This window comes from Trachypithecus francoisi, unplaced genomic scaffold, assembly GCF_009764315.1.
Source record: "Trachypithecus francoisi isolate TF-2019V2 unplaced genomic scaffold, Tfra_2.0 Lachesis_group19, whole genome shotgun sequence".
Lineage (NCBI taxonomy): Eukaryota > Metazoa > Chordata > Mammalia > Primates > Cercopithecidae > Trachypithecus > Trachypithecus francoisi.
The window spans coordinates 9,122,323-9,149,253 of NW_022681464.1; the positions used below are offsets into that span (position 1 = coordinate 9,122,323).

Below are 26,931 nucleotides of genomic sequence, written 5' to 3' on the forward strand. Positions count from 1 at the left end.
TGGGGTGGTGATGAGGACATTGTGGATGATAGTGAGGTTGGTGATATTGATGGTGTTGAATGGTAGGGATGATGACTGTGATGGTGGTAGTGATGATGAGGATGGTGATAGGGATGAAGGTGATGATAGTAGGGATGATGATGATGGTGGTGATGATAGGGGTGAAAGTGATGGTAGGAATGATAATTGTGATGATGGTGATGATGATAATGATGGTGATGATGGTGATTATGATGATGGTGGTGATAGGGAGGAAGGTAATGATGGTAGGGATGATAATTGTGATGATGATGATGATGGTGGTGGCAGTGGTGATAGAGATGAAGGTGATAATGGTAGGGATGATAATTTTGATGATGGTGCTGTTGGTGATGATGAGGATGTGGCTACTGAAGCTTTTGGGGACCAGGCAGCATTTCTTTTCGTGGACAAGGCAGCTCATGCAAGCTGGAGCTTTGCCCATCCTATGGGCCCTATGCAGCTCATCCCTGGGGGTCTGATGGGAAAGTTTTTGCCTGTCTTAGCACTTCTGCTCTCTCATTTTGCAACTCCCATTTCCTCCTTGAATTCTTCCCATATCAACAGCAATGGTGATAATAATAATGGCTAATATGCATTGAACATTTATTCCATGCCAGACACTGTTGCAAGTGCTTTTTAACATATATTAACTCACAACACCCCTCTTATCACTCTTTGCCCTCTTATCATCTCCACATTACTAATAAGATGCCTGAAACACATAGAGGTGAAATAACTTGCCCAAGGTTATACAGCAAGTAAGTAGGGGAACTGGGATTTGAACTTAGTTCTAGAAATAAAGGAGGACCAAATGAGAACAGAAACTCTCTACTTAGAGCTTGCTGTAGCAAGAGACTCAGCCACCATCACTTGGTTTGGTAGAGATTTGAATGCTGTGGGAGGAGGAGGAGCTTTGTAATGAAGCATTATTTTTGGCATGGTAGAGCTGGAGGTTGGGTAGCTAGAATCGGGGTTTCATACGTGATTGCATTAGGGACCATATTTGGATTTGGTCCGTCAGTCTGGTTAGTCCTGAGTTGGGAGCAGGGACAAAATAGGGAAGCTGGGGGCCATTGCCCAAGTCCTGATCATTCTGGGCCAATTTCTGTAGAGACTGTGGTTTCTTGGGATGGTCGCTGCAGGGGAGGTAGCTCAGAGTTCTATTATCACACATGGTCTGTCTACTGTTGTTTGCATATTCAGCCTCCTATAGTCTTTACTTCTGTACTCTGACTCTAATCATTACCCAACCCCATATTCCTGGATTTTTTCTGATTAATTATCCTACACCTACATTCCACCTTGTTTTCCAGATGTACAAGGCTTAATTGCTGGTGGAAGAGACATCTTGTTTCTGGAAGTATCTAAATTCCAAAAATGTTGCTTGAAAATCACATTATTATAAATACAACCATATTGTAAATGCTTTGAGGCACGTTGCTAGTTGAAGGATTTTTTTTTTCTGAATAAAAATTTATTTTGTGAGGAGAGCCATCATTTCTTAATAACCCTGGTTTGCAAGCTCAGAGTTGTTTCCCGAGACATGTTTTGATATTTTCATTTGCATGTGGCCTGATGTTTCACCTGTGTCCTGAAGTCCTTGTTAAGAATGTCTGCATCTTGACTAGGGAACGTAGACAGAGAGACCCACTGCACATGTGTTGTGGGCACAGCTTGGTACTGTGCAAGGTGATACTTTCCCCAAGAAATGGTATGTGACCAGAATGAGGCTGAGACATGCATGCATTCACACAGAAGGTATCACGAGGCTTCTGACTGCTGCAACGCTCCTGCAGTCAGATGCTGTACCCAGGGGCCAAAGCTTACAATAGCCAATAGCAATTCACTCTATCCCACTCCCCAGCTAAATTTCTTAACTTCTCATCTTGCCACTTCAGAGAAAATGGTTCTGGTAAATTAACTCCCACCGAGATGCTTGTGAATTAATATGGCATTCAGAAAAAATGATGCCCTAAAAGATAATGCGTACTTTCAGGAGACGAGTCTCCAACAGAGGGATTTGAGGTGATTGGTGTCCAGTGGGTGTAGAAGCTATTTTTAGACAAAGAGTTGTGTTATTTCTATAGTAGGAAGTAAATGCCTGTGAGGGATCATGCCTAGGCCAGTAGAGACCTAGTGAAATGGAAACTTCCTTGGACTGGACACAAAAAAGATTTTGGGTCCCTTTTTGTGTCTCAAGAGTTCTTTTGGGTTTACCCCTCAGGATGGCCTGTTGCTTTTACTAACCCTTATTGCAAAAAGCATGGAAAGAGGCTGAGCTCAAGGGAATGGAAACAGAGAACAGACACTCAAATGGGATTCCAGTTGTCCTTTCAGGAGAGGATTGGGAAATATTTGGTTGTGACCGTGCCCAGGGCTGTAGTAAGCTTGTAAGTTTTGACTCTCTCTTCCACATGTTTATCACTTGAATCTTAGTCTGGTTAGCAATAAAGTTCTGAGACTGGAAAGGTCTTATCTTTGGGGACTCCATGGGCAGAAGACTTGGGTGGGAAGGTTGAGCCTTTCTCAAGGAGGTTGGAGGTGAGTCCCAGGGGACAGCATGAACGGTCTGAGAGAAGAGGAAGGAAAGCTGAGTTCCAGGAACTGCTGCCTTCCAGGGGCACCCAGGTCAGGCAATTGAAAGGTTCCAGCACTCACTGCTGGGCACCCCTCTCAAAGCATCATCTGTAGCTCAAGGGCTGCCCTTTAAGAGGAGACTGGCAGATATGTACTAGGTCTGATCATGGCATTCAAGAATAGACTTAGAATCTGTTTGAGATTTGGCCTTGTTCTACTCTCAAACCACAGCAAAGATGGCCATGAGATAGGTATGCAGCTCCCCATCACCTCGTATGTCTAGTGGGGGATGCACAAGGTCCAGTTTTTCCAATGGTCTCTGAGGAGCCCAGATCAGCAGAGCCTGGGACTGGAGGCTCTGTCTTTTGTGTGCCAGTTACTTCAACCCCATGAACATTTACATCATCACTGAGGCCAACTCCCTGCTGCTCACCGATCCCAGGCTTGGAATTTTCTCTGTGTGAGTTCCAGGGCAGCCTCCCCTTGTCTACCTGCTTTCTGGTCCCAAAGTTCTCCATTCACACCACTTGGGGCTATATTAATTTCCTGAGGTTGTGATACAAAATTACCACAAACATATGGCAATTAAAACAACAGAATTTTCTTCTCTCATTTATCCAGAGGCCAGAAATCTGAAATCAGAATCTGTGGGTGGAAATCAGGTGTCAGCACTGCCATGTGCCCTGTGGGCTCTGGGAAGAGAATCCACTCATTGCAGCTTCTGGTGGCTGCCAGCAGTCCTTGGCTTGTGCCACATCACTCCAGCCTTCAAGGCCAGGTCTTCCCATCTCTGCCCCATCTTCACATCCCACCTCCTTTGTGTATGTGTTGATCTCTCTCTCTCTCTCTCTCTCTGCCTTCTTATAAGGACTCAGGATTACATTAATGGCTCACTGGAATAATCCAGGATAATCTCCCCATCTTAAGCCTCTTAACTTAATTACATCTGCAAAGACCTCCCTTTTCTTTTTACCATACAGTTATATACATGGATTCCAAGATTTATACCATGGATATCTTTTGGGGAACCATTTTTCAGCCTGCCACAAGGGCTACAAGCCACAGAGCATGGATCTGAAAATTCTGCCACATGAAGAACAGTCAAAGGTTCTAGAGACATTTACACTTTTAAACATTTTATCATAAACATACATATATATATACACATATATATATATAAGTACATACATTATTATACTTATAAAGCAAAAACTTATGTAAACCCTCCACGCTGCCTTCAGGCCAAGAAATTAAATCTTGCCAGTTCTCAACATTTTCTTGTTTCCTTTCTTTTTCGGTCTCCATCTCATGGGTCTATGCTTTCATATCACCTGGATTTCATCCCTAACAATAGGCTTTTATATCACCTGGATTTGAATGGTACATAAATAGAATCGGGCCATATATCTTATTTTGTGTCTTAGTTCTTTCACTCAGCATCAGGTTTTTCATATTTTCCTGAGCTGTTGAGTGTGATTGTGATTTGCTCATTTTTGTTGCTGCATAGTATTCTACTGAGGAGCCTGGAGAAGGGAGAGGTCCAGTGCCTTGTTTCAAAGGGATAGAGAGGGAAGAGAGTAGAGGCATTGAGGTTAGTCAGATGTTGACAATTCAACAATTTGTTCTAGTGGCAGAACTCAATGTAACAAAACTTACTAAAGGTTGGCCATGGCTGTCCTAAAAGGAAAAGAGCTGCAAGGGTGGCCATGGGGCCCCATCAGTAGAGCTGTCTAAGCATGGAACCATCCAGGAGTTTCACTTTGCCCACAGCCCAGAGATAACTGATTCATCAAAGCAGGGGAATTGCAATAGAGAAAGTGTTTTACACATGTGGAGCTGGCTAAATGGGAGAATGGAATTATGTTATTACTCAAATCTGCCTCCCTGAAAACTCAGAGACTAGGGTTTTTCCAGGAGAGTTTGGGAGAAGTGGGGGTGGCTAGGCAATGGGTACTTGCTGCTGATTGGTTTGGGGGTACAATCATAGGGGCTTGGGAAATGGTCCTCATTGCATGCTAAGTCATTTCTGGGTGGGGCCACAAGAGTTGGCAGGTCCAGGTGGAGCCATTGGTCATCAGACGTAAAAAAACTGAAAAGACATCTCAAAAGGCCAGTCTTCTGTTTACAATGGCGATGTTGTTATCTGCAGGGGTAATTGGGGAAGTGCATATCTTGTGACCTCTGGAGTAATGGCTGGCAATGTTTATGTCTATGTTTTAGCAGAATTCAGGCTTCTCTCATCCTCTGAGGCTGGTGGTCTCCCCTTAACTTTATGGAAGGGCTATTATCATTTAAACTATACACTAAATGTCTCCCAAAGTTAGCTTGACCCAAACCCAGGAAGAATCAAGGGAAGTTTGAAGGCTAAAGGCAAGATGGGGGTTGGTTAAATCAGATCTCTTTCACTGCCAAAATTTTCTCACTGTTACAGTTTTTTCAAAGGCGATTTCAAGCATAAGCTCAATGGCCTTGGGTATAGAGAACTTCAGACTGGAAGGAGAGTGGTCTAGAGCAAAGCTAAGGCTGGCACTCTGACCCTGGCCAATCCTAAGAGCCCCAGCTATGCCCCTAAGATGTCACAAACTGCCTGAGCAGCTGCTCAGCCTGATGGACTTTAGATCCCACGTCATCCATATCCATCTGCTAGCCAGCCCTTTCCCAGGGTCCCTAACCATAACCCTTCCCTGGTTTTGTAGCAATGCCAAAAATTCTCCCATGAAATAGTTGCCCTTCCAGCCTAAGCCTTTGGCCCTGTTTAGCCTTCAGGCTGTGCTCAGTCATGGAGCCCAGTGAGGGAGTAGTTGCTGGGCTCTTCCCTAAGGACACCCTTTTACAACAGGCAGGAACAGAAGGAAACCAGAAAAGGAAGGACATGAGGGGCAGCCAAAGGGGGCCCTTCCCAGACACCACTCCCTCAGCTGCTGAGCAGAGGCTCCTTTGAGTAGATGAGCAGCAAAAATCCTGGGTCACACAACAGCCCTGTCCCTGTGAGCTCAAAGGCGGGCACCTCTCCAAAGGGTGGGAATCCTACTGTGTCAACTGAGGTGTCTGGAGGGGGTCCGGGGCACCTGGAAGGATGTGGCTAGTGAGTTGGAAAGACTGAAGGACAAATAAGGGCCTTCACTTTAGATCGTTTTACACCAAACAGAGGAAGTCCATCCAGGTTAATTGGGGTTCAGCCTGGAATGAAGGGTGAGGGGGTAAATGTAATCTCCTTGCAGTCTTCCAGAAGAAAAGCTTATTTCTCCTCCCCTTTTCCTTACACCTGTCCCACCATAAAATCTCCATAAAATGAAGACACTTGGCTAAATTCAAAGAGTGAAAATTAAAGAGACATGCAAAGCAAAGAATTCTAAAGCTCTTTTGATCTGCAAAATTGTGCTCCTGGCAAGAGTAAGGAATTGAAAGATTATTTGAGAAAATTTCAGTGTGTGACATGAATGTGACATGAGCACCCCCTTACAGTTTCCATTATGCCCAGAGGGACAGATGGGGCTTCAATTAGAGGAGGAGGGATATGGGGCTGACTTTGGGATAACTTTTTCATTTCTAATAATTGTAAAATGCACACAGAGCAAGTTATCAGAAGAAATTGTCTGTGTTTCATCACCACCTTTAAGACTAGCAGTAGTTAGTTCTCAATTTGCAATATTTAAGTCTCAGCCCCCATTGGCGATGGCCTCTGTTTTTAAAAGACCTAAAAATATGTCTTGTATTCAAGGAAGCATGATGATTGCCATGCAGAGCCACATCTCCAATGCCACCTGCATTACCCCAGGGCCTTATCAGCAGTATCATCTGGAATCAGCCAGCAGTCAAGCAATCAGTCAGCATTGAAGGTCGAATTGTACATGTGGCACTGTGGGAAGAGCAGTAAGGAATAAAGATAGAGCATCTCTGAGATGATGAGGTCATTCAGCAGGAAAATAATAATAGCAACAAAAGCAGCATTACCTTCTATTTGCCTACTGCTTTACAGTTGGCAGTAGCATTACCCAATTCAGGGCACTGTGTTCAGTTTTGCAGATGGCAAATAGAAAAATGCGAATGATGCCATCTAGAGTTGTGTGGTGCACCGCCTGCCCCACCATTCGCAATGGCCCTGTCATGCACAGAACCTCATTTAAAGCTTTTCAGATATGGAATTCTTTTTCCATTTTAAATTGATTTCACATCCATTTGGTCTTCATCACAGTTTTGTGAGATTGCAGGGCCAGTGTTATTCTCCAGACCACAGGTAAGGAAACCAAGTTCTAGAAAGGAACTGGGACTATTCTAGGTGATGGGTAGAATGAGATTAGAACCCAGCACTGGTAGCTCTTGGTTCAGGGCCCTTTCTACTAGCCAAACCCACTTAACCCAGTCTTTCAGAAACACATCTGGGATGCAAGAGATGGGCTGGTGGAGAGTTGCTGAGAGCAGAGGGGCTGCTGAGTAAAGCCCTAATCTCCTCCCTCACCCCAAACCTGGCCTCTGGCCTGGCCCAGCCCTCCCCAATGGCCAGCTTCCCTTCTTCATGCCCCTCCTCTCCACACCCAGGTTTGAGCGGGAGCAGAATGACACCTTCATCATGGAGATCCTAGACATTGCTCCATTCACCAAGATGCGGATCAGGATTGATGGCTTGGGCAGCCGGCCAGAGTGGTTCCTGGAGAGGGTAAAATGTCTAGACCCTCACTCTTCCTTCCAGCCACCAGCCACCCCTTCCCCCCATTCCTCTGGCTTGTCAATGGACCTTGTTAAAACAAATGTCACCGTAGAGGATCATTACATGAACCCAGCCCATATGATTCAGTACGCCCTTTGGCATGAATTAATCCGAGAATGTCGTTTTATTTATTTGTGTCCAGTGAGAACTGAAGCAACTGTCAGGTAATTCAACATGAGCTGTCAACTTTACGTGGACAGAGACCCAAGGAAGGGGAGGGGTGGTGTGGGCTTCCTTCAGGACAGCAGCTGGGAGGGTTGAGAGAGGAGGAGCAAGGCCTGGGGCAGAGAGAGGCTGCCATGGTGGGAACTTCAGGCAGGATGGCAGAAAGCTTACTGGGGCCTCTGTGATCATGGAGTTAGGCAGCTGCCTCTTTTTCCATTGTGGCCCTCTGAGTCTGAGCTTGGTCGTCAGCACCCTGCCTGAGGATCCTGAATCCTTGGGCTCTCAGTTGGGCTGAAGCCAGCCTTGGGGATGCGATAATGGGATCTTCAAGGAGCAACAGCAGTACGGGATTTCTTAGTTCTGCCTCCATCCTCCCACTCTTCTCAGCATACATATGCACGGGCACATGTGCACACACACACATGCACATGGCCACAGACTCAGTTTCCACCAAGAAAGGAAGGCAGCTGCTCCTTCTCAGGACCTCTCATCACTTCCTCACCTTCCCCAGGCTGTGCGGCTCTGTGCCTCCAGGGTGCCCAGAGGAGAGTCATTAACACTTGCTGCTCCAGGGCAGAGAGAAGAGCGTCCAGGGCATAGGGCTAAGTTTCACTTATTTTGATGAGAACCACCGTGATGTTAGGAGTCTAACGGCTTTCCATGCTAAGAGTGGCTCCAAAACTGGAGGCCCCTGGCAGCCAGGAGGAGCCTCATCTGCAGCCCCACACTCACAAAGGCAATGACTATGCTGACGAAGATGACCTTCCTGCAGCCTCCATGTCACACGAGGTCCTAGGCACACCAACATGTGTGTGTCCTCCCTACATAATGTGTGTTAGAATCAGGCAGCATAACAAAGCACCACGGACTAGGGGCTTGGAACAACACACATTTATTACCCCCTCACTGTCATAGAGGCAGAAGTCCAAGGTGAATGTGTCGGCAGGGCCACACTCCCTCTAGGGAAGCATCTGTTCTGGGCCACTCTCCTGGCTTCTGGCAGTTCCCTGGCTCGGGGCAGCATCTTGCCAGTCTTCACATGGTGTTCTGGGTGCTTGTCTGGGTGGTATAAGATTGGACTAGGGCCCAGTCTAATGACCTCATCTGAACTGATTACACCTACAACAATCCCCTTTCTAATAAGGTCACATTCTGAGGGACTGTGGGTTAAGAATTCAACATATGAACTCTGGGGGAATACAATTTCACCCATAACACAAAGCCCTGCAGTCCCCTGCCTGAGTCAGCCCATGCATCCTCATCTACCAGAGGCCAGCTGTCCTGCATTGCCTCAGGCTCCTCCTCCCCTGTTCAGCCATTAGCAGATTTTCTTGAGTCAAAAATATGGGGCCCACACCAAGGACTATCCTGCAGATGTCAGCACTCTGCTCCCAGGTGTTTGTGGCTGACAGGGGCTGGGTTGATCTGTTTTTCTGTCACTCATTCAGCAAACATCTCTTGTGCACAGTGACAGGTACCTCTGAGGATAAAGTTTTAGGTGAATTGCCCATTCCCAAATCACAAGCTAGGGCAGTCCTCGTGAGGACTTCAAATCCCATGGCAAGCACACAGGACAGGGCCTTTGTCCTGGAAAGGGCCCTTTCCACACCTCCTGGGTCTCAGTCGCAAGCGCTTGTCTCAGGTCTGGGATCTCCAGGGTTGGGATTCGGGGAGGGGCTGCATGGGCCAGTGGGTGCTGGTGGAGGTGAGAGAGGGCAGGGCATTCCCACGGTGGCTCCCTTTCCCCCAGATCCTACTGAAGAACATGAACACTGGAGACCTGACTATGTTCTACTATGGAGACTGGCTGTCCCAGCGGAAGGGGAAGAAGACCCTGGTGTGTGAAATGTGTGCCGTTATCGATGAGGAAGAAATGATGGAGTGGACCTCCTACACCGTCGCAGTTAAGACCAGCAACATCCTGGGTGGGTTGGGGGTCCCTCACACCTCCTGCTCCCTTGCCCCTCCAACCCTCAAATTCGGTCTGAGGCCCTGGTTTCTGGTCAGGGCGTTTTTCTTTATATGGCCTTCCAAAATCTAGTCAATCCAAGTCTTCTCCAGTGTGTCACTTTCTGTCTGGACAAAATATTTCCTCCCAGTGAGTGACTGGTTCCCTCCCTTCTCCCTTGGGGAAATAGGGGAGAACATGACTGGGGAGTATGGTCAGCACTTTTGGAAATGGTACATTTCCAATGGCTCTGGCTTGATGCAGAGCCTTCCCATCTTCCTTCTGCTGCCTGGCACCCCTCGCCTAAGTGCCATGCACCTCAGGCATGCTCGGACCCATGTGCTTGGTGGCCATCTACCATGTGCCAGCTTTGGCTGTGGGTCTTAGGATACAGATATGCTGCCCAGGCCCTTGCAGGTCTGACCTTCATTGGAGCAACCACAGTGCAGTGTGGTGATGCTCTGATGGATGCAATGCCAAAGTCAAGTCCAGAAACACAAACACGGAAGCCAGGCAGACAAGGCACCCAGAGGAAGGGCCTTCTAATCAAAAGTACTAGCATGTCAAAGGCCAGGAGCTGAGAGGGAACACACTGTCATCTAAGCATGGGGGACATGCTACCAACACTCCCCTATCCCAAGCCTGCTCTCCAGGAGCCATTGCAAGGAATCTGGCAAGCTCATCACATTAATTATAAATGGTGAATGAAGGATTAACTTGTTGGCCATGGTAGCTTACATTTCCAACAGAGAAGCCTCTTGCCAAAGAAATGAAGCTCTCATGGTAGAATCTCAAGCATGAATGATAGGTCAATAAAGCTAGTACATTTTGTTGGGGGTACCTCCTTTCTTCCTATTCTCACAATGGAATTTTCACCCCTATTGCTTAAAGTTCCAAGTGTCCACAAGTTTTCAGGCCCCTGCATCCCTTTATGATGCACTCAGAAAATAATAAATTCATTGATAACCACAGATGTGTGTCAGAAAAGCTTCACTGGGTCACCCCTTCCAGAAGCATTTGCTTTTGATTTGGGCCAATACCTGTATTTGGCTTAAGCAAATGAAATGAAGCTCTAGTGTAGAATGTCAATCAGAGACAGATTTAGGGAGCACAGAACTTCCCTGCTTCCTTCTGAACCCACACTGTGCAGGAGGTAGCCTATGTTTCTAAATTGTAAAGCCAGCCTATATGACACGCCTTTTAAGTTTGGGTGTATTTCCCCAGAAATAGGTGAATTTTGTACTAAACCATTCACACTTGCTGACCACAACTCCAGTTAGACCAAAAGCTTTTGTAAGGCACAAAGGTAAGATGAAGAAGAGACTTGGAGACCTAGGACATTAACTGACCCTTTCCAACCTCACCCCTGGCCTTCTTGAGTCTGTACTCTGTCCACCTGTATCCCTGGCTCCTCTGAGGAGTCCGGGATCAAGGCCAGAGCAAGAGGGCTGTGTGTCAAAGAGGCTGGCACCCTAAGCCTCACCTTGTGCACCCCCCAGGAGCAGGCACTGATGCCAATGTGTTCATCATCATCTTCGGGGAGAACGGGGACAGTGGGACACTGGCCCTGAAGCAGTCGGCAAACTGGAATAAGTTTGAGCGGAACAACACGGACACATTCAACTTCCCTGACATGCTGAGCTTGGGCCACCTCTGCAAGCTGAGGGTCTGGCACGACAACAAAGGTAGCTCCCACTCAAGGCCAGGTTGGTGGGAGGGCGGCCCTCAGCCCCCCTCCTGAGCCCTTCTTCCCTCCCTGGCATCACATTGACTCTGAGTACCCCAGGGTGGCAGGCAACCGAACACAGTTGATGACCACCACGTTGATGCTTCCATCAGTACTAAAGAGACAGTATTTCTGGGCAAATATTTTTAGAAATGAAGCTTAGTTCCTCCTGCTTTCTCCCTAGGTGATCAGTGGTTCTCCATTGTTTGTGATTTCAGCCCATTAATTTGACTTAGTTCAGACATAAAAATTAAGGAAAAAAAAGCTAAATTCATTTCCCATGGATTTTCTATAAACGATTATGTTTGTGCCGAGTGCAGTGGCTCATGCCTGTAATCCCAGAACTTTGGGAGGCTGTGGTGGGAGGATTGCTTGAGCCCCAGGAGTTCGAGACCAGCCTAAGCAACATTGTGAGATCCCATCTCTACAAATTATTTTTAAAAATAGCTGGGCATGGTGGCATGCACCTGTGGCCCCATCTACTTGGGAGGCTGAGATGGGAGGATTGCCTGAGCCCAAGAGGTCAAGGCTGCAGTGAGCTATGATTGTGCCACTGCATTCCATCCTGGATGACAGAGTGAGACCCTGTCTCAACAAAAAAATAAAAATAAAAAAAATAGAAAAAGGATTATGCTTGTTTATAATAGTAATCCTAAAGTAGTTGAATTTACTTATAAACATAAACTATGAAATAGGATATAAACCAAGTGAGAAATTTATTTTTAACTATGCAGTGCCTGAGGAATGCTTTGTCATTTCTATAACTGTGATGACGTTCATGTTCTTAACATTTCTTTGGTTATCATTTTGCTGTCTGTAAGCCACTCTTTATTTTCTCTGGCTTTGGGCCTATAAGTTCTACTTGGTATAATTATAATAGAGTTGTTAAATATTAAATTCCACCTCCTTGATGCATACTGCTTTCTTCATTCACCTCTTTCATCTTCTGTAGAAACATGTCTCTGCAAAGCTATCTGCTCAAAGCCTTCTCTAGCCTTTGCTGGGTCTCCCAAATGGCTGCCCAGAGGTGTCCTGAATGTTATGTTGCTCCTCACTTCTTCGAAACCCCCGCTGAGGACTAGCCTATCTCTCATGGTCACTGATGAAACCCAACTCAGCAGTTTGCAACCTCTCTTCTATAGGAGCTAAACTATTTTACTTTAACATGGATTAAACAGTTAAAATTTTTTCCATAACACAGAATAAGCTCAGACTAGGCATTAATAAAATAGTTTTCAAAGCAATAAAATAACAAATACTTACACAGCACTGCACAGTTTTCAAATTTCAGTGTATCCCACCAGTCATTTATATACAGAACATCTAAAGTATTCATGACATGCCTGGGTCTCTGTTAGGCATTAAAGATACAAACATTTGATCCTGAAAAATACTTTGTGAGGCCAGGTGCTGTGGCTCACACCTGCTATCCCAGCACTTTGGGAGGCTGAGGTAGGCAGATCACTTGAGCCCAGGAATTTGAGACTAGCCTGGGCAACATGGCAAAACTCCATCTCTACCAAAAATGCAAAAAATAGCCAAGTGTGGTTGCTCATGCCTGTAGTCCCAGCTACTGAGGAGGCTGAGATGGGAGGATCACTTGAGGTCAAGGCTGCAGTGAGCTGTAATTGCATCACTGCACTCCAGCCTGGGTAACAGTGAGGCCCTGTCTCAAAAAATAAAAAAAATAAAAAAATAAAAAACAAGCAAATAGAAACCTTTTTGAATTACTGCAACAAAAGCACTTTATTGCTCCTCTTTTTACCACCAAGTAATATTGAGACCCAGTGAGGTTTGAATGTCTTACTTGGAACCACACAGCAAGGAAGGGAAACAGCCATCACCCAAACCCAGGACTTCTGATGCCTGTTCTAACCCACCGTTCTGTGTGCCAGCCCATCTTGCCAGCCACCATTCTGCACTCTCAACAGCCACTGTGTCAGGTGGTCAAAAAGAAGATGAGGTGATGAAAGGCAGCCTCTTTATCTCTGTTGGCTACACCCCCCAGTATCAGGGTGTATCCGAGGTAGTCTAGTCCAGAAAAGCATGCAGTGGAAGGGAACTCTTCTTCCTCACTTGATCAATCAAGTGGCATTATGAGTCTGTGGAAAGAAGCATACTTTTAAATCATGCTCAAACATCCTTAATGCACCTCTCCTCTTTCCCAAGATGAAAACAAAGCAAAGACCCCTGAGTTTTTTTTCCTCCCTCTCATCATCCATTCTGATTGTCTTAGGACTAGCAGCAGGTTTCCCAAGTCTGGTTGCATAACGGTAGCCATAATCATTAGGACCATCTCCTGCCCCAGACACTTCACAAGATCAGGATGAGATCTTCCCATGACACTCAACAGTGATCATGAAGTCAAGACAAGTGTGAAAGCATTGAGCCACATTCTGTGTATCTTCACAGGTCTAATTAGAGGGATTTGACAGATCAGATTAGTAAGGGTGGCAAGCATGGGGGTGTGGAAGGCAGGGACAACGTCTGTCTACCCTAACTTGCTTGTCTACAGTCCCTCCTGTTAAAGTGCCTAAACCGTTGTTTAGGAAGTATGTTCCCAAGAACTATGTCCCTGCCTTAATCAGAAAGAATCACATTATGTCTGTGGGCTTCCAACTCTCTGTCTGGTTACCAGCACACACTGGCAAGATGTCATTGCCGTTGAGGGTAGGAATCATGCCTTGTTCATCTCTATCTTCAAAACTGCCTATAACAGCACCTGGAGCATAGTGAGGACTTAATAAATGTTAGTTTAATTGAGACTCCCCCCAGAGAGCTGAGAAATACCAGGTCTTTTAATCCTGTTCTGCCATAACCTCTATCTCAGAAATAGCAGAGACACCAAAGGAATTAGAACCCTGAGAAAGAAGAAGTGGTATCCCCCAGGAGCCTGAGCCCTTCCTCTAAGGCTCGCTATGAGACCAGAAGCATGGGGTTCCCTAACATCTTCCCAGTCAGCCCAGAAAACTGGAGAAGGAAGAATTTCATGTAGACTATGATGACCCCACTTTTCCATGCCAGGGCCATTTACAATATGGGCATTTTATTCATGAGGGGTGAGAGTGGAGAATATAGCCAGAAAGACTGAGGATGCTGTGTTAAGGACCATACTCTGTAGAAATCATTCAGCCCTCTTGGGCCACAGGCAGAGGCAAGAGGAGCTGTCCACGGTTCTGACTCCTCTGGCTTGTCTCAACTCTGGACTCCACAAGCTGATCCAGGGTCTTCCCTTGGTGACTATTTTCAACCTGGCCTGCTACAAATATCCAGATGCTTGACAAGATGCTCCAGATTACCATGCATTCCACCCCCAGTTCACAGCAATAAAAGGTAGAGAGTTGCGGATCCAAGATCAGAGCTCATCTCTGCTTCCTGCCTGCAACTCCATCTTATCCAAATCTGAACTCCACCTGATTAACCCCTTTCTTCCCTGGATGGCTTCCCCTGTTGCTGCCATACCTTCTGTCCCAGCCTCTTTCTTTAGGATGAACCTTCCGGAGTCCTTTCGGCCATTCCTGCCTGCATGTTGTACCCTTCCTTCCAAACCATCTAGGAAAGTAAAGGCTCATATATTTGAGAAGAAGGTTTAAAAAGTCATGCAATTACATTTCAGGAGTCAGGAATAATGATTGTCTTCAGTGATATTCAAGTTTCCCCCTTTCTTGTTTTCATCCTCCTACCTGACGTGTCCTCTCCAGAGACAAAATGAGCAGTCCAGGTCCTTTGCAGGCCTAACAGTTCCCTCAGTTTTAATATTTATTTCAGTTAACAAACCAATTACAGCTGGCTTTCACTATTCACAGTAGTTATGCCCTATAATGTTGCTGTGAACTCTGAATGGGCAAACATTGAACCATTGCTCCTGCAGGAAGCACAGGGTTAGGTTCCTGTGAGCCTCTGATCACAACATTTTTACCAACTGATCAATAGATAACCTTGTTTTATATGTGTTTCTGTTTAAATACACCTTAGTATTTACTGTTTATTCATTAACATTGAACTCATGACCAACAGCACTATAACTCATGCCTGAGTGAAGCTTATCTAACATGTATCATCTCTGGAAGGCACACTACAGCCTTCTTGCATTTAGAAACACTAAATAGCACTTCAGCTTGAGTATCAAGCACTATGTTTGAGGGCCATTTTAAAACATTAAACTCACTAATAAATAGCACAAAAATGTGAAAACATGGCACTAAATAGACCATGAACAGTACAATTGTTTATGGCATGAAAGATGAAACAAGAAGGCAGTGTTGCCTTGTTCAGCCTCAGCTGAGAACATGTGCATTTGGCAACTAAAATTTTTTGCCACACTGCATATGTCCACAAATGACCACATGAGTATTAATTTAGGGTTACAAATAAATTTTGGCAAATAGCCAAATCCACAAAGATGGAACGTGTGAATAATGAGTATTAACTATATATCTATTGAGTACTTACTGTCAGGCATTGTGTTCAGTGCTAGGGACAGAGTAGGGAGCAGCAGACAAGATTCCAGTCATCAGGATGACCTTCTAGCAAAAATTACATGTATTAAACAAGTAATTAATTTAAATAATGATGTGCCTCTAAAATGGAGGTCCACAGGATGCTAGTCCGAGGACTCAGAGAAAACCCCCCTGAAGATGGGATATTGAAGCTGAAACCTCAGGAATGAATAGAAGGAGCTATTAGGTGAAGTGTGGTGTTTGCTAAAAATGAAGGAACACATATGAGGTAGAGTGAATAGCAAATATAAAAGCCCTAAAATAGGAAAAAAAAATCTTGATATGTGCCAGAAACTAAAGAAAAATCCAGGATGACTACAAAATAGGGAATAGGGGTGGGAGCTACAATATAGATAGGAACCAGGCCATGCATAATGTTATAAGCCATATCAAGGATTGGGTTTTTATCCTGACTGTACTGAGAAGCCATCAAAGCATTCAAGAACAGGAATCACTCAGAGAAGATCATTCTAGTGTCTGTGGGAGATAGGTTAGATGGAGAAGAAAATAAACTTCAAAAGATGATTAGGAAATTGGTGGGAGAATGTCTTGCAATACACTGATGGCAGTGGGGATGGAGAAAAAGCAGACAGATCTGAGAAATATTTAAGGCAGAGGACTTGTTAAAGATTTGCCTGAGAAGACTTGAACAAGAATGGTGAGGATGCTGGAGAACTTTCTTCATCTTGATGAGTTTAATCTGAAGGCCTGAGTGACATCTAAGGGGTGATGTCCAGTAACAGTGGGGTCTGGACCTCAGGAGGAAAGCTAGTTGGGAGACTGATCTGAGATAGTAATCTAAAAGTTGTTAGTGCAGAGAGAGTAGTGAAGTCATCAATAAAGAGTGAATAAGAGAGTCTATGGATAAAGTGAAGCTTGAGGAAAGCAAGGGTGGTGTAGGACAGATTCCTAAGAATTTCAACATTTGAGGTGAGACAATGGAAAAAAAAAAAAAAGGAAGAGGAGGGGGAGGAAGAAAGGAGGAGAAGGAATTACCTCCATCTTTTGTACTTCCAAAGTGGGATGTGCCTGGGGAGGAAACTGACGTCTGGGGAACTCTGTAATGCTGAAAATTGTTCACTGGCCATGAAATCCCAAGATGCAGTGTGTCAATTCCCTACTCCATAGTTTCCTGGGCATAAATTTAATAGAGGAAACATGAGGTCTCATTTGCTTCCAAATAGCAAAGCAATTCAAAATATTGAAAATGTTTATTTCTCCCTAGCAAATTTCTAGAATCCCTTGCTTTAAAATGTCATTATACAGCCAAATATTTAAGCCACTGTATGTAACTGGGAGAAAGGAAGGGGTGATGAACAGCTTTCTGTAATTTGTGGATTTATGTTTATTAGACAAAAATGCTCCTCATTGCTTCCTCCCCCTGACACACACACACACACACACAGAGAGAGAGAGAGAGAGAGAGAGAGAGAGAGAGAGAGAGAGGAGACAGGAAATCTTTTTCACCTAGCCTCACTCTCTGCTCTCTGGTCCTTTTTGTAATGTGGAATTGTCTTTATTCCTGAGTATTCTGACCCATCCAAAGAATGGCATGGTACATTCAAGCTTTCAAAAACTAGGGTCTCTCTAAGATTAGCTATTTTCATTCAAAAGGTTTTCTTTGTTATTCTCTCTCTTCTTTTTTCCTAGATCTCTAAACTTTCATTCCAGCCCTTATTTAAATTTCACCTTGCATGAAGTAACTTATATCTTTTGCCCAAGCTAACAGACATTCACAGATACCTAAGAGATAACTGCACCTGCAATCCCCTTCCCCTGCTAAATTCTTATGCATCCTTCAAAATCCAGATTAATATCACCTTCTCCATGAAGCTCCCTGATTATCCCAAATGAAGTTAGATGCTCCCTGCCCTGTGCTCCTAAACTTCTCTGCTCATACCTCTATATCTAGCACTCACATGCTGAATTGTAATTGTCTTGCCAGTCATAATTGGCAGACTTTTGAGTCTCTCAAGCGTAGAAACTTTGATTCACATTTGTATGCTGAAAGCCTGGCATCTAGTAGGTATTTAACAATTATGTGACTAAATAAATAAATTGATGTTGAACATCAGTTTGTAGCAGTTTCTGAATCATAAATAGATGGCTCCAGAATTCTGTCCTTTTCTAGACTTCCACATATATATCTTTCTCCCCTGTAGGTGATTGAGGGGTTTCTAGATGCAGCAATTATATCAGACACACTTGTTAAAGCATTTGTAATTATCCAAGGGTAGGTGTTATGGGTGAAATAGTATTCCCCACCCACCAATTTCTTCTTCACCAAGAACCTCAGAATGTGATAATATTTGGAAATACAATCTTTGCAGATCGACTTAATTAACAATCTTGAGATGAGATCACCATGGATTTAGAATGGGCCCTAAATCAGTGATGACTTGTGTCTTTATAAAAAGACGAGAGAACATGGAAAGATGCCGAAACAAGAGCATGTGAAGATGGAGACAGAGATTGGAGCTGGAGATAGCAGTGACAATCTGAGGAACACCAAGGATTGCTGGGAGCCACCAAAGCTAAGAAGACACAAGGAAGGATTCTTCTCTAGAGCATTCAGAGAGAGAATTGACCTGCTGACACCTTGACTTCAGACTTCTGGGCTCCAGAACTCTGAAAGAATAAATTTCTGTTATTTTAAGCCACCAAGCTTGTGGTAATTTTTTTGATGGCCTAGGAAAATAATATGGTAGGTAAGAACCTTCTGGGGAAGAATAAAGACTTTCCTGGGGTCTCAATATGAACAATCTGCCTCAGGATTTGCTACTGAGTGGAAAATGTTCAAGACCACTGGACCAAGATAAAACTCACCAAATCAGAGTGCAGTCCCATCTGAGAGCCTAGAGTCAGCAGGGTTTAACTGCAGTAGCTTAAGGCATAGCAAGGCTGGGTGGCCCAGAGTCCTAACACTAAAGTTGGTGTCAAGTAGTGATCTGTTTAGCAAGACCATTGCTCCTAACTTTTACAACTGGTGTCTCCACAGCCCTGAAATTAGTTTGGTAATAACTGGGGCACAGAAACCAATTATTCCCCTAGACATGAAAAAGAGAGGAAACCCAGATCTGAAAGGCATTGTAGATTATTTTCTGATCCCACTCTGCAATTGTCATTTAATTCCAGCCACAGAGACCTCTGCCTTGTGACCTAACTCCCACCGTGCATTCTGCCATGATTGTATCTGCCTGTCTGTGGTTTAGAAGCTCTCTTATGTCCTCACTTCCTTACTGAAAGTTCTTCCTATTGCCCTGCCTTGCTTGAGCCCACTCCCAGAACAGTCGACATATCTGTAACTACATGTGTATTCTGTTTCTTTTACTTGAGTGTTCGCTCTACAGGTACTATCGTCTTGTTCATGTTCTTTCCGTAATGCCTATCACATTGCCTATAATATAATAAGGACTTAATATATTTTTGTATAATTTAATCATACTTATACTTCTCTTTCAGACCCTTCCCTGTCTTTTCATGCTTCAGTTATAGGGATCTCAGTTTTCCCCAGAATCAGTGTTCCTTGTGCCTTAGTGTTTTTTAAAAAAGCTGAGTCCTGGCCATGAAATTCAGACTCATGACTGAGTCCTCCAATGCCAGCTGCCCCTCCTCCCAGACACTAATTGCACACATATCCAGACTTTCTCAGTTTTCTTGATGCATTTTTCTACCATGCAGAAACGTGACTCCAATCAGCCAATTCCTTCCATCCCGTCACGGTCAAAATCTGAAAGAGGCGGGTTCAGCACCGTGGACAGTTCTAAACCACTCCAACCTTGTGACTAGTTACTGTTGTTACTCAGATGCCAGCCTTTCCAAAGAACTTGACACCCCACCCCACCACCACTTTGAATAGCAAAAGACTATTTGATTGCCTTGGACCCTTAATGGCTCTTGGGTTTAAAGAAATCCTGAGTGGTTGATGTGATCCTCTTCTCCTTGTAGGCAAAGAAGTGGCCCTCCTCCCCTTCAACAGACATTGGGTCTGAAACCAGGATAATATCACTGGTAGGTCTTCAGGCTCATCAAGAAAAGGAAGATTTCTGTATCCTTATTTTTTTATTTTATTTTTGAGACAGAGTCTCACTCTGTCGCCCAGGCTGGAGTGCAGTGGGGCCATCTCTGCTCACTGCAACCTCCACCTCCCAGGTTCAAGTGATTCTTCTGTCTCAGTCTCCCGAGTAGCTGGGATTACAGGCGTGTGCCACCATACCCAGCTAATTTTTGTATTTTTAGTAGAGGTGGGGCTTCATCATTTTGGCCAGGCTGGTCTCAGACTCCTGACCTCAAGTGATCCACCCGCCTCAGCCTCCCAAAGTGCTGGGATTACAGGTATGAGCCACAGTGACTGGCCTTTCTGTATCCTTGTTGAGCCCATGTGGTTGAAATACTAGGTTTAGGAGAGGGACAGAGAGGACAGACAGGTTTTGTGTCCAACTTCCTTTTAATGGTAACTTTCTCCTCCAGGGATGGAAGTTTAAATGTTAATACAAGCTAAGATGGCTAAACATGTCCTTAGCCTCTCTAAGCCATACTTTTTATGTTTATTTAAAATTTTTTTCCAGATACCTTATACTTCCCTTGCATAGACATTTATGAGGAAAAATATATTTTGTTTGAGAGTCTTCTACAATAAAGATGGGGATTTCTGAACAAATACCATATAAATCAGATGACAAATGCTTAGTTAACTTAAAGCATAGCAATCTTCTCTTTCTCTGAATCTACCTTTCAACCTTTTTTGTCTATTCAATAGTTCTTTTTTAGTGAAAAATTTTAAACATGCACAAAAATGAAGGGAATAGTGTAATAAACTTCCACATAGCCATCACCCAAGTTCAAGAATTATGAATTGTTGATTCATAATTGAATCTATTGATTATTGAACTATCAAATTTGAACTATTGAAATTTGTCACATCAGCTTCATTTTTCATACTTTTTTAATTTATTCTTTTTGGTTGCTGGGGGATATAAAATCAAATGCTAAACTTCATGTCATGTCACCCCAAACATAGTCTGTATTTATTTATTTATTTATTTATTTATTTATTTATGGAGTCTCACTCTGTCACCTAGGCTGGAGTGCAGCGGTGCCATCTCGGCTCACTGCAACCTCCGCCTCCTGGGTTCAAGCAATTCTCCTGCCTTAGCCTCCTGAGTAGCTGGGATTACAGGTGCGCACCACCACACCTGGCTAATTTTTGTATTTTTAGTAGAGACAGGGTTTCACCATGTTGGTCAGGCTGGTCTCTTTTTAAAATGAACATTTTCTTACAAATTACACCACCATTATCATACTTAACAATGATTTATTTGTATCTTTCAATTTCCACTCCATGGCGAATTCTCCCAATACTATGTAATATATAAATTTTCTTAATATTGTGTATGGAATATATGGAAAATAAGTAAATTTCCTCAGTACTATATACTGAGGAAGTTTGTGACGGATACAATGTATTGAGGAAATGCTGTTTATTGATGTAATATGAAGTACACAGAAGTCCCATTATTATTGGTGCTAACATTGAACAGTGGATATAGGGACTGCCAGCCTGACTACTCCACTATAAAGTTTCCTCATAACTCTTCATCTAATGGACTCATCCAGTGATGATCAATTAGGGTTACAAATGGTGATTTTCTAATTCTTTCATTTCTTATTCATTTAGTAGCTAGAATTTTTCTGTTAAAAAAGTCTCTCAGGCTATTTGATTACCATAAAATATAGTTCATAGAGGAAAATCAAGACAAGTGATTAATTCTCCATAATTCCAATTACCCACATAGCTTTTATAATACTGAACAAATTATAACCAGAGTATTTATTTTCTAAATTATCTTGTTCTTCATGCCTTCTTTGGTTAAATTAAGGCTCTGAGGAAAGAAAGAATTTATGTGTTTTCTTTTGAAAAATATAAATTCATAGAAATATTAGGTTAGTGCAAAAGTAATTGCAGTTTTTGCCAAAACCACAGTGACTTTTGTACCAGCCTAATATAAAGAACCTCAGAAGTCATCTATTTCAATCCCCACATTGTACAAGTAAGGATACTGAGGCATGGGGATATTATAATGTGTTCAGTGCGGTGGATATGCTGAGACTGCAACCTGATCTGCCAGATTCCAGAGTGTTGCTCTGGATGACCTCTTAGATAATATATGTGAAAAAGTATTTGTGGAAAAATAATAGCTAGATTCTCATATTCATACACAGCTAGGGCTCTGTGATGGTTCCATATCTTACTTCACACCATTTATTGATCTTACTAAAGAAATGTGAGTTGCCTAGATGAATCCTTAGCTTGCCAAAGATTATTTTCAAGAATGGAGTTGCTTGGTGAAGAAAATTATCCTCCTACCTGAGAAGAATTTTTAGTGGTTTGTGCTGGAGCAAAGAATTGACAGTTCACTTTAGAAAGTAAAAATCATTGATCAATTCTATGTTTATTGAATGCTAAGTCCATACCACTGTGATACAATTAAGAGCTCCTAAGATATGATTCTCCTCCCCTAAAATCTCACTAGAGAAGTCAGGCATACACATAAAACCAGCCACAAAAGTTAGGGCATAGTCATGACCTGAATAACAGAGATTTCTCAAGATGTCTGTGCTCACGGCCAAGAGAATGGACAAGCAAAAAATACTGAGAGCCTGGGGATTTTGGAGGACCTTGCAGAGGAAATGAGGCCTAAATTTTCCAGAGGACAATAGGCAGGTATTTAAAGCAAGGGAAAGCTGGGTGCCATAATGAGAAGAGAGGAAATGCCAAAGGGATGCTGAAATCCATCTCACTACAATAAGGGATTTGTAAAAGGGCTCTTCCTTATTGAGGTGAGAGATGAGGTGATTGGAGTCAGGCTGAAGAAGGCCCTAAATATGTAAACACAGAGTTGGGCCCTTGTGTCCCATCAGATGTGGAAAGCCACTGGGGAACCACAGGCAGGAGGTGGCATGATGAACTCTAGGGAGCAGCTGCCAGTCTCCCTCCCATCCAGAGACTGCCATCTCTTGCCTGAAAAGATTGGGACCTCACACTGGTTCAGAGTTTCTAGGCCTTTTTCTTAAAGAAAACTTTGAAAAATGTGAGATAAAATCATCAATTCTACTAGAACAGGCCAGCCACCACTCACTGCTAGGGCTTTGAATTCTTTTTCCCATCCACTCTTAAAACTTCACCATTAGAGCCATTCTTCCCTATTCAATAATAGTGCACACCCATGCATGCAATAAACACTTATTGAATAATATGCCAAGCACTGTTCTAGACATTGAAACACAGAGATGGACAGGTTACAAAAGGATCCTGTTCTCAAGGAGCTTACAACCTAGTGGAAGAAGACAAACTATACAATATATGAGAAAACAAAAACAAACTTATTTCAGATTGTGAAGTGGGCATGTCATGATTGACAGCAAGTAATTGGGGATTAGGAAGCTTCTGCAAATAGGGTTGTTAACAAAGTCTTTCTCAAAGACAGAATATTTGATCTGACACCTCAGTAATGAGATGGTGTTGACATTCAGAGCCTGGGGAATATAGTTCCAAACAGACCGAATGGTAGATGCAAAGTTTCTAAGAAAAGAGAGGGCTTCATATATCAAGGGATAAAAAGGAGGCCAGTGTAGGTGGAACAGAGTAAGTGAAGTTGTGAGTACTATGAAATTAAATCAGAAGAGTAGAAAAGGACCAGATCATGTCAATGCTAATAGTCCTTGGTGAGCAGTTTGCATTTTATTCTGACAGTGATGAGAAGTCATTGGGGGGTTTTATATGGAGAAGTGAAAAAATCTGATTTATCATTTTAAAAGATGACTATAATGCGTGTGGAAAGATATTAATTATAGCATTGTGTGTAGAAGTACAAGTCTGGATACCAACTAATTAACCATCAACAAGGACAAGATAAATAATTTGGTGGCATGTACATTCAATGAAATACCAGGCAACTATGAAAAAGAATGTCAGTATTTATATTTTGATATAGTTTGTGAGTAAAAGGTGTCAAATAGTGTGGAGTGTTTGTTACTTTTGTGTAAAAAAATAAAGTAGAACCCCAAAAAAGAAGACTTTGTAAAGCAACGGATTATTTGTCAATTTCAGATGGTTCCTTCTTGGTCCATTGATATGGCTTGGCTCTGTGTCCCCATCCAAATCTCACCTTAAATTGTAATAATCTCCAGGTGTCAAAGGCAGGACCAGGTGGAGATAATTGAATTGTGGGTGTGGTTTCCCCCATGCAGTTCTTGCGATAGTGAGTTCTCACAAGATCTGATGGTTTCATTAGGGGCTTCCCCCTTTGCTTGGCCATCATTCTCTCTCCTGCCACCCTGTGAAGAGTTGCCTTCTGCCATAATTGTAAGTTTCCTGAGGCCTCCCCCACCATGCAGAACCATGAGTCAATTAAACCTCTTTTCTTTATAAATTACCCAGTCTCAGGTATTTCTTCACAGCAGCATGAGAACACACTAATAAGTCCGCTAAGGCCAGGTAGGATATTCACCATGTGGCTAGAGCTGGATACTCAGTTAGCCATTGCTGTACCTGTGAATCCATCTACCCATCTACTATCCTGCTGTCATCACGAGCAAAAACCAGACACAAGACATCAGCCTGCCAGAGCCACCTGTTCCCAGTTGCATGTTTGATAGGTTCTTAGTGGGAGAAAGCCATGGTAAGATCCCTGTCAATCACATCCAAAATTTCCGAAACAAGGCGATTAAGTGAGCAGCAAGCACAAAGCTCATGAAAGGAGTTTCTCTGAAGAATTCTAATTTGAAAATTGTGGATGGGGTCAGATAATGCCAATTTTTGAGAGGACGGGGAAAGGGGGCCACAGTGGGAAGAGAGGCAGCCTGCCACTGAGCACCAGGGCAACCCAGGCCAGACAGGCTCCTACTCTGGTTGTCTTCATCCATGCAGTGGGGGCAATGAATTATATGTGGATAACGGTAAAGCCATCCCAGAATCCACCCTTCCCCTTAGCTCGCTGATACTCTCTGTCACCATTCTGGCTGGAGCCCAGGAAGTGTAATTCTGTAGTGAAAACCATGTGGGGTGTAGAGCACAACAAATGGTGCACTCCAGCAACAGAAACAATCTCGTGATGGCCCACGTCTCCGGGTAATGCCATCCTCCTCCACTAGCATACTCATACACACACTTACGCATGCAATCACGTGTTCAAACTTCCCATTGATTTCCTATTGCCATGATTCTGTAGAAAGACCTCCCTGACTCTGGTCCTGATACATTGAATGAGTAGTTCTCAAGGTGTCGCTCTAGGACCAGCAGCATTGACGTCACCTGGGAGCTAGTTAGAGATGGGCATTCTTGAACCACACCACAAACCTACTGAATCAGAAACTCTGGGAGTAGGGCTCAATAATCTATAGTATAACAAACCCTCCAGGTGATTGTGATACAGGCCCAGGTTCTCAGGCTTAGTTACACATTGGAATCACCTGGAGAGCCTTAATGACTACTGATGCCTAGGTCCCACTCCAGAGGTCTGTAGCAATCAAACTGTGTAACAGCTGGATAGTAGAATCTGTGTGTGTGTGTGTGTGTTTTCTGTCACACACACACACACACACAGACAGTGAGGATGAACGGTGGGAGGAGGACAAAAACTCTTTCACCTGGACACCTTCCAATAGAATCAACAACTTACCACCTTTTTCTCTGCCTTCTTTACCTGTCTCTTCCTTCCTATATTCCACTCCAGAAGTGTTTGAGCACTGCTTCAGCAGGTCTTCTCTGCCTCATTTCCAGACTGCATGCATTGAGGCTTGGAGAGCTAGCAGTCACACTGGAAGCAGAAGGTCTCGTCTTCATGACACTATCAGGAAGCATCTCAGAAAGCAGCCATTTTGCAAATTTACAGGTGGAATTGGCCCTAATGTAGAAAAATTGAAAGATTAATTGAGTTAAAAAACAAATTTATTGTTAAAATAACTTACTGCTGGGTGCGGTGGCTCATGCCTGTAATCCCAGCACTTTGGGAGGCTGAGGTAGGTGGATCACCTGAGTTCAGGAGTTTGAGACCAACCTGAGCAACATGCAGAAACCCCGTCCCTAATAAAAATACACGATTAGCCAGGTGTGGTGGTGCATGCCTGTAATCCCAGCTACTCGGGAGGCTGAGGCAGGAGAATTGCTTGAACCTGGGAGGCAGAAGTTGCGGTGAGCCAAGATCACGCCATTGCACTCCAGCCTGGGGAACAAGGGTAAAATGCCATCAAATAAATAAATAAATAACTGACCACTGTTTAACTCAACAGAAGTGTTTTAAAATTTGGCTTAACTCTATTGGTGCTGTTTTCCACTTCAGTGAAGACCTGTGTTTACAAAACATAAGTACTTTTTCAACCTGGAATGATGCTATACTAGGACCACTAATGTGTATTCCCTGCTGAGCCTTAACATGTGTCCCCTGTGATTTGGGTGACTGCAAGAGTCGTCTATCTTTTTGTGCCTCTTTGTGCTTTAAGACCCTTGGAGTTTCCTTGTGGACATATAGTGAGCAGCAAGTAACCTGCCAAACCACGGGGATTTCCTCCTGCATAGGGTCCTTTGGTTCTAAGGGTTCTCAAGGACTTTGAAGAGAAGACAGTAACTGAACCAGTGCATGGTATAAGGAGCATGCAGCTGTCACATGCATGCTATTTACATCGTGCAGGCAAGTGCACATCAATTCATATTTGATAGCTGTGCTATGGTGGGCACACTTCCGAGGGAAGCCCTGCCAATTATAACAAGGGCAGCTATGTGTTCAATATTAGCAACATACCCAAAAGAAATAGTAGCTTTGGATTTGTTCTACGATTGTTGAACAGCTTAGCCAAGTCATGACACATTCATTCATTCAGCATTCATTGAGCAACTGCTACTTGCCAGTCATTACACTAGGCATGAGAGAAATGAAAACAAGTAAGACCTACTCACTGCCTTCAAGAGCTCATGGCTTGGAGGACGAGACACATGTAAATACTGACAACACAAGGTGGTCAGGGTGTGGCCACGGCAGATGCAGGGGTCTATAGGAGCATGGAGAACACCTGATGCAGGCCTAGTGGGTCATCAGGGGACATCAGGGAAGGCTTCCTGGAGGAGTTGACACCTAAACTGATTCTGGAAAGATAATGGGCATGGACTAGGTAAATACTGGTGTCAGGAAGTAATAGAAGTCATCCTTCATCTTAGTGAACTCCAGAAAATTCTATTTTGGGTCAGAGATCTCAATTGTGAATCTAATGAAAGCCATGAGCTCTCCCCCTG

The 26,931-nt window shown here is 43.7% G+C and overlaps 1 protein-coding gene across 4 annotated transcripts in view; it reads left to right on the forward strand.

Moving 5' to 3' along the window:
* The window catches only part of LOXHD1 (lipoxygenase homology domains 1), a 140,519-nt gene that overhangs the window by 99,442 nt on the left and 14,146 nt on the right, over positions 1 to 26,931 (forward strand). For 3 of the 4 annotated variants that reach the window (XM_033177834.1, XM_033177836.1, XM_033177837.1), the window contains 3 exons: positions 7,138 to 7,255; positions 9,222 to 9,396; positions 10,919 to 11,104. In XM_033177834.1, the coding sequence (XP_033033725.1) occupies positions 7,138 to 7,255; positions 9,222 to 9,396; positions 10,919 to 11,104 (479 nt within the window). Of the gene's footprint in view, positions 1 to 7,137; positions 7,256 to 9,221; positions 9,397 to 10,918; positions 11,105 to 26,931 lie in introns of those variants that run through there. The other variant, XM_033177835.1, reaches the window with a different exon arrangement.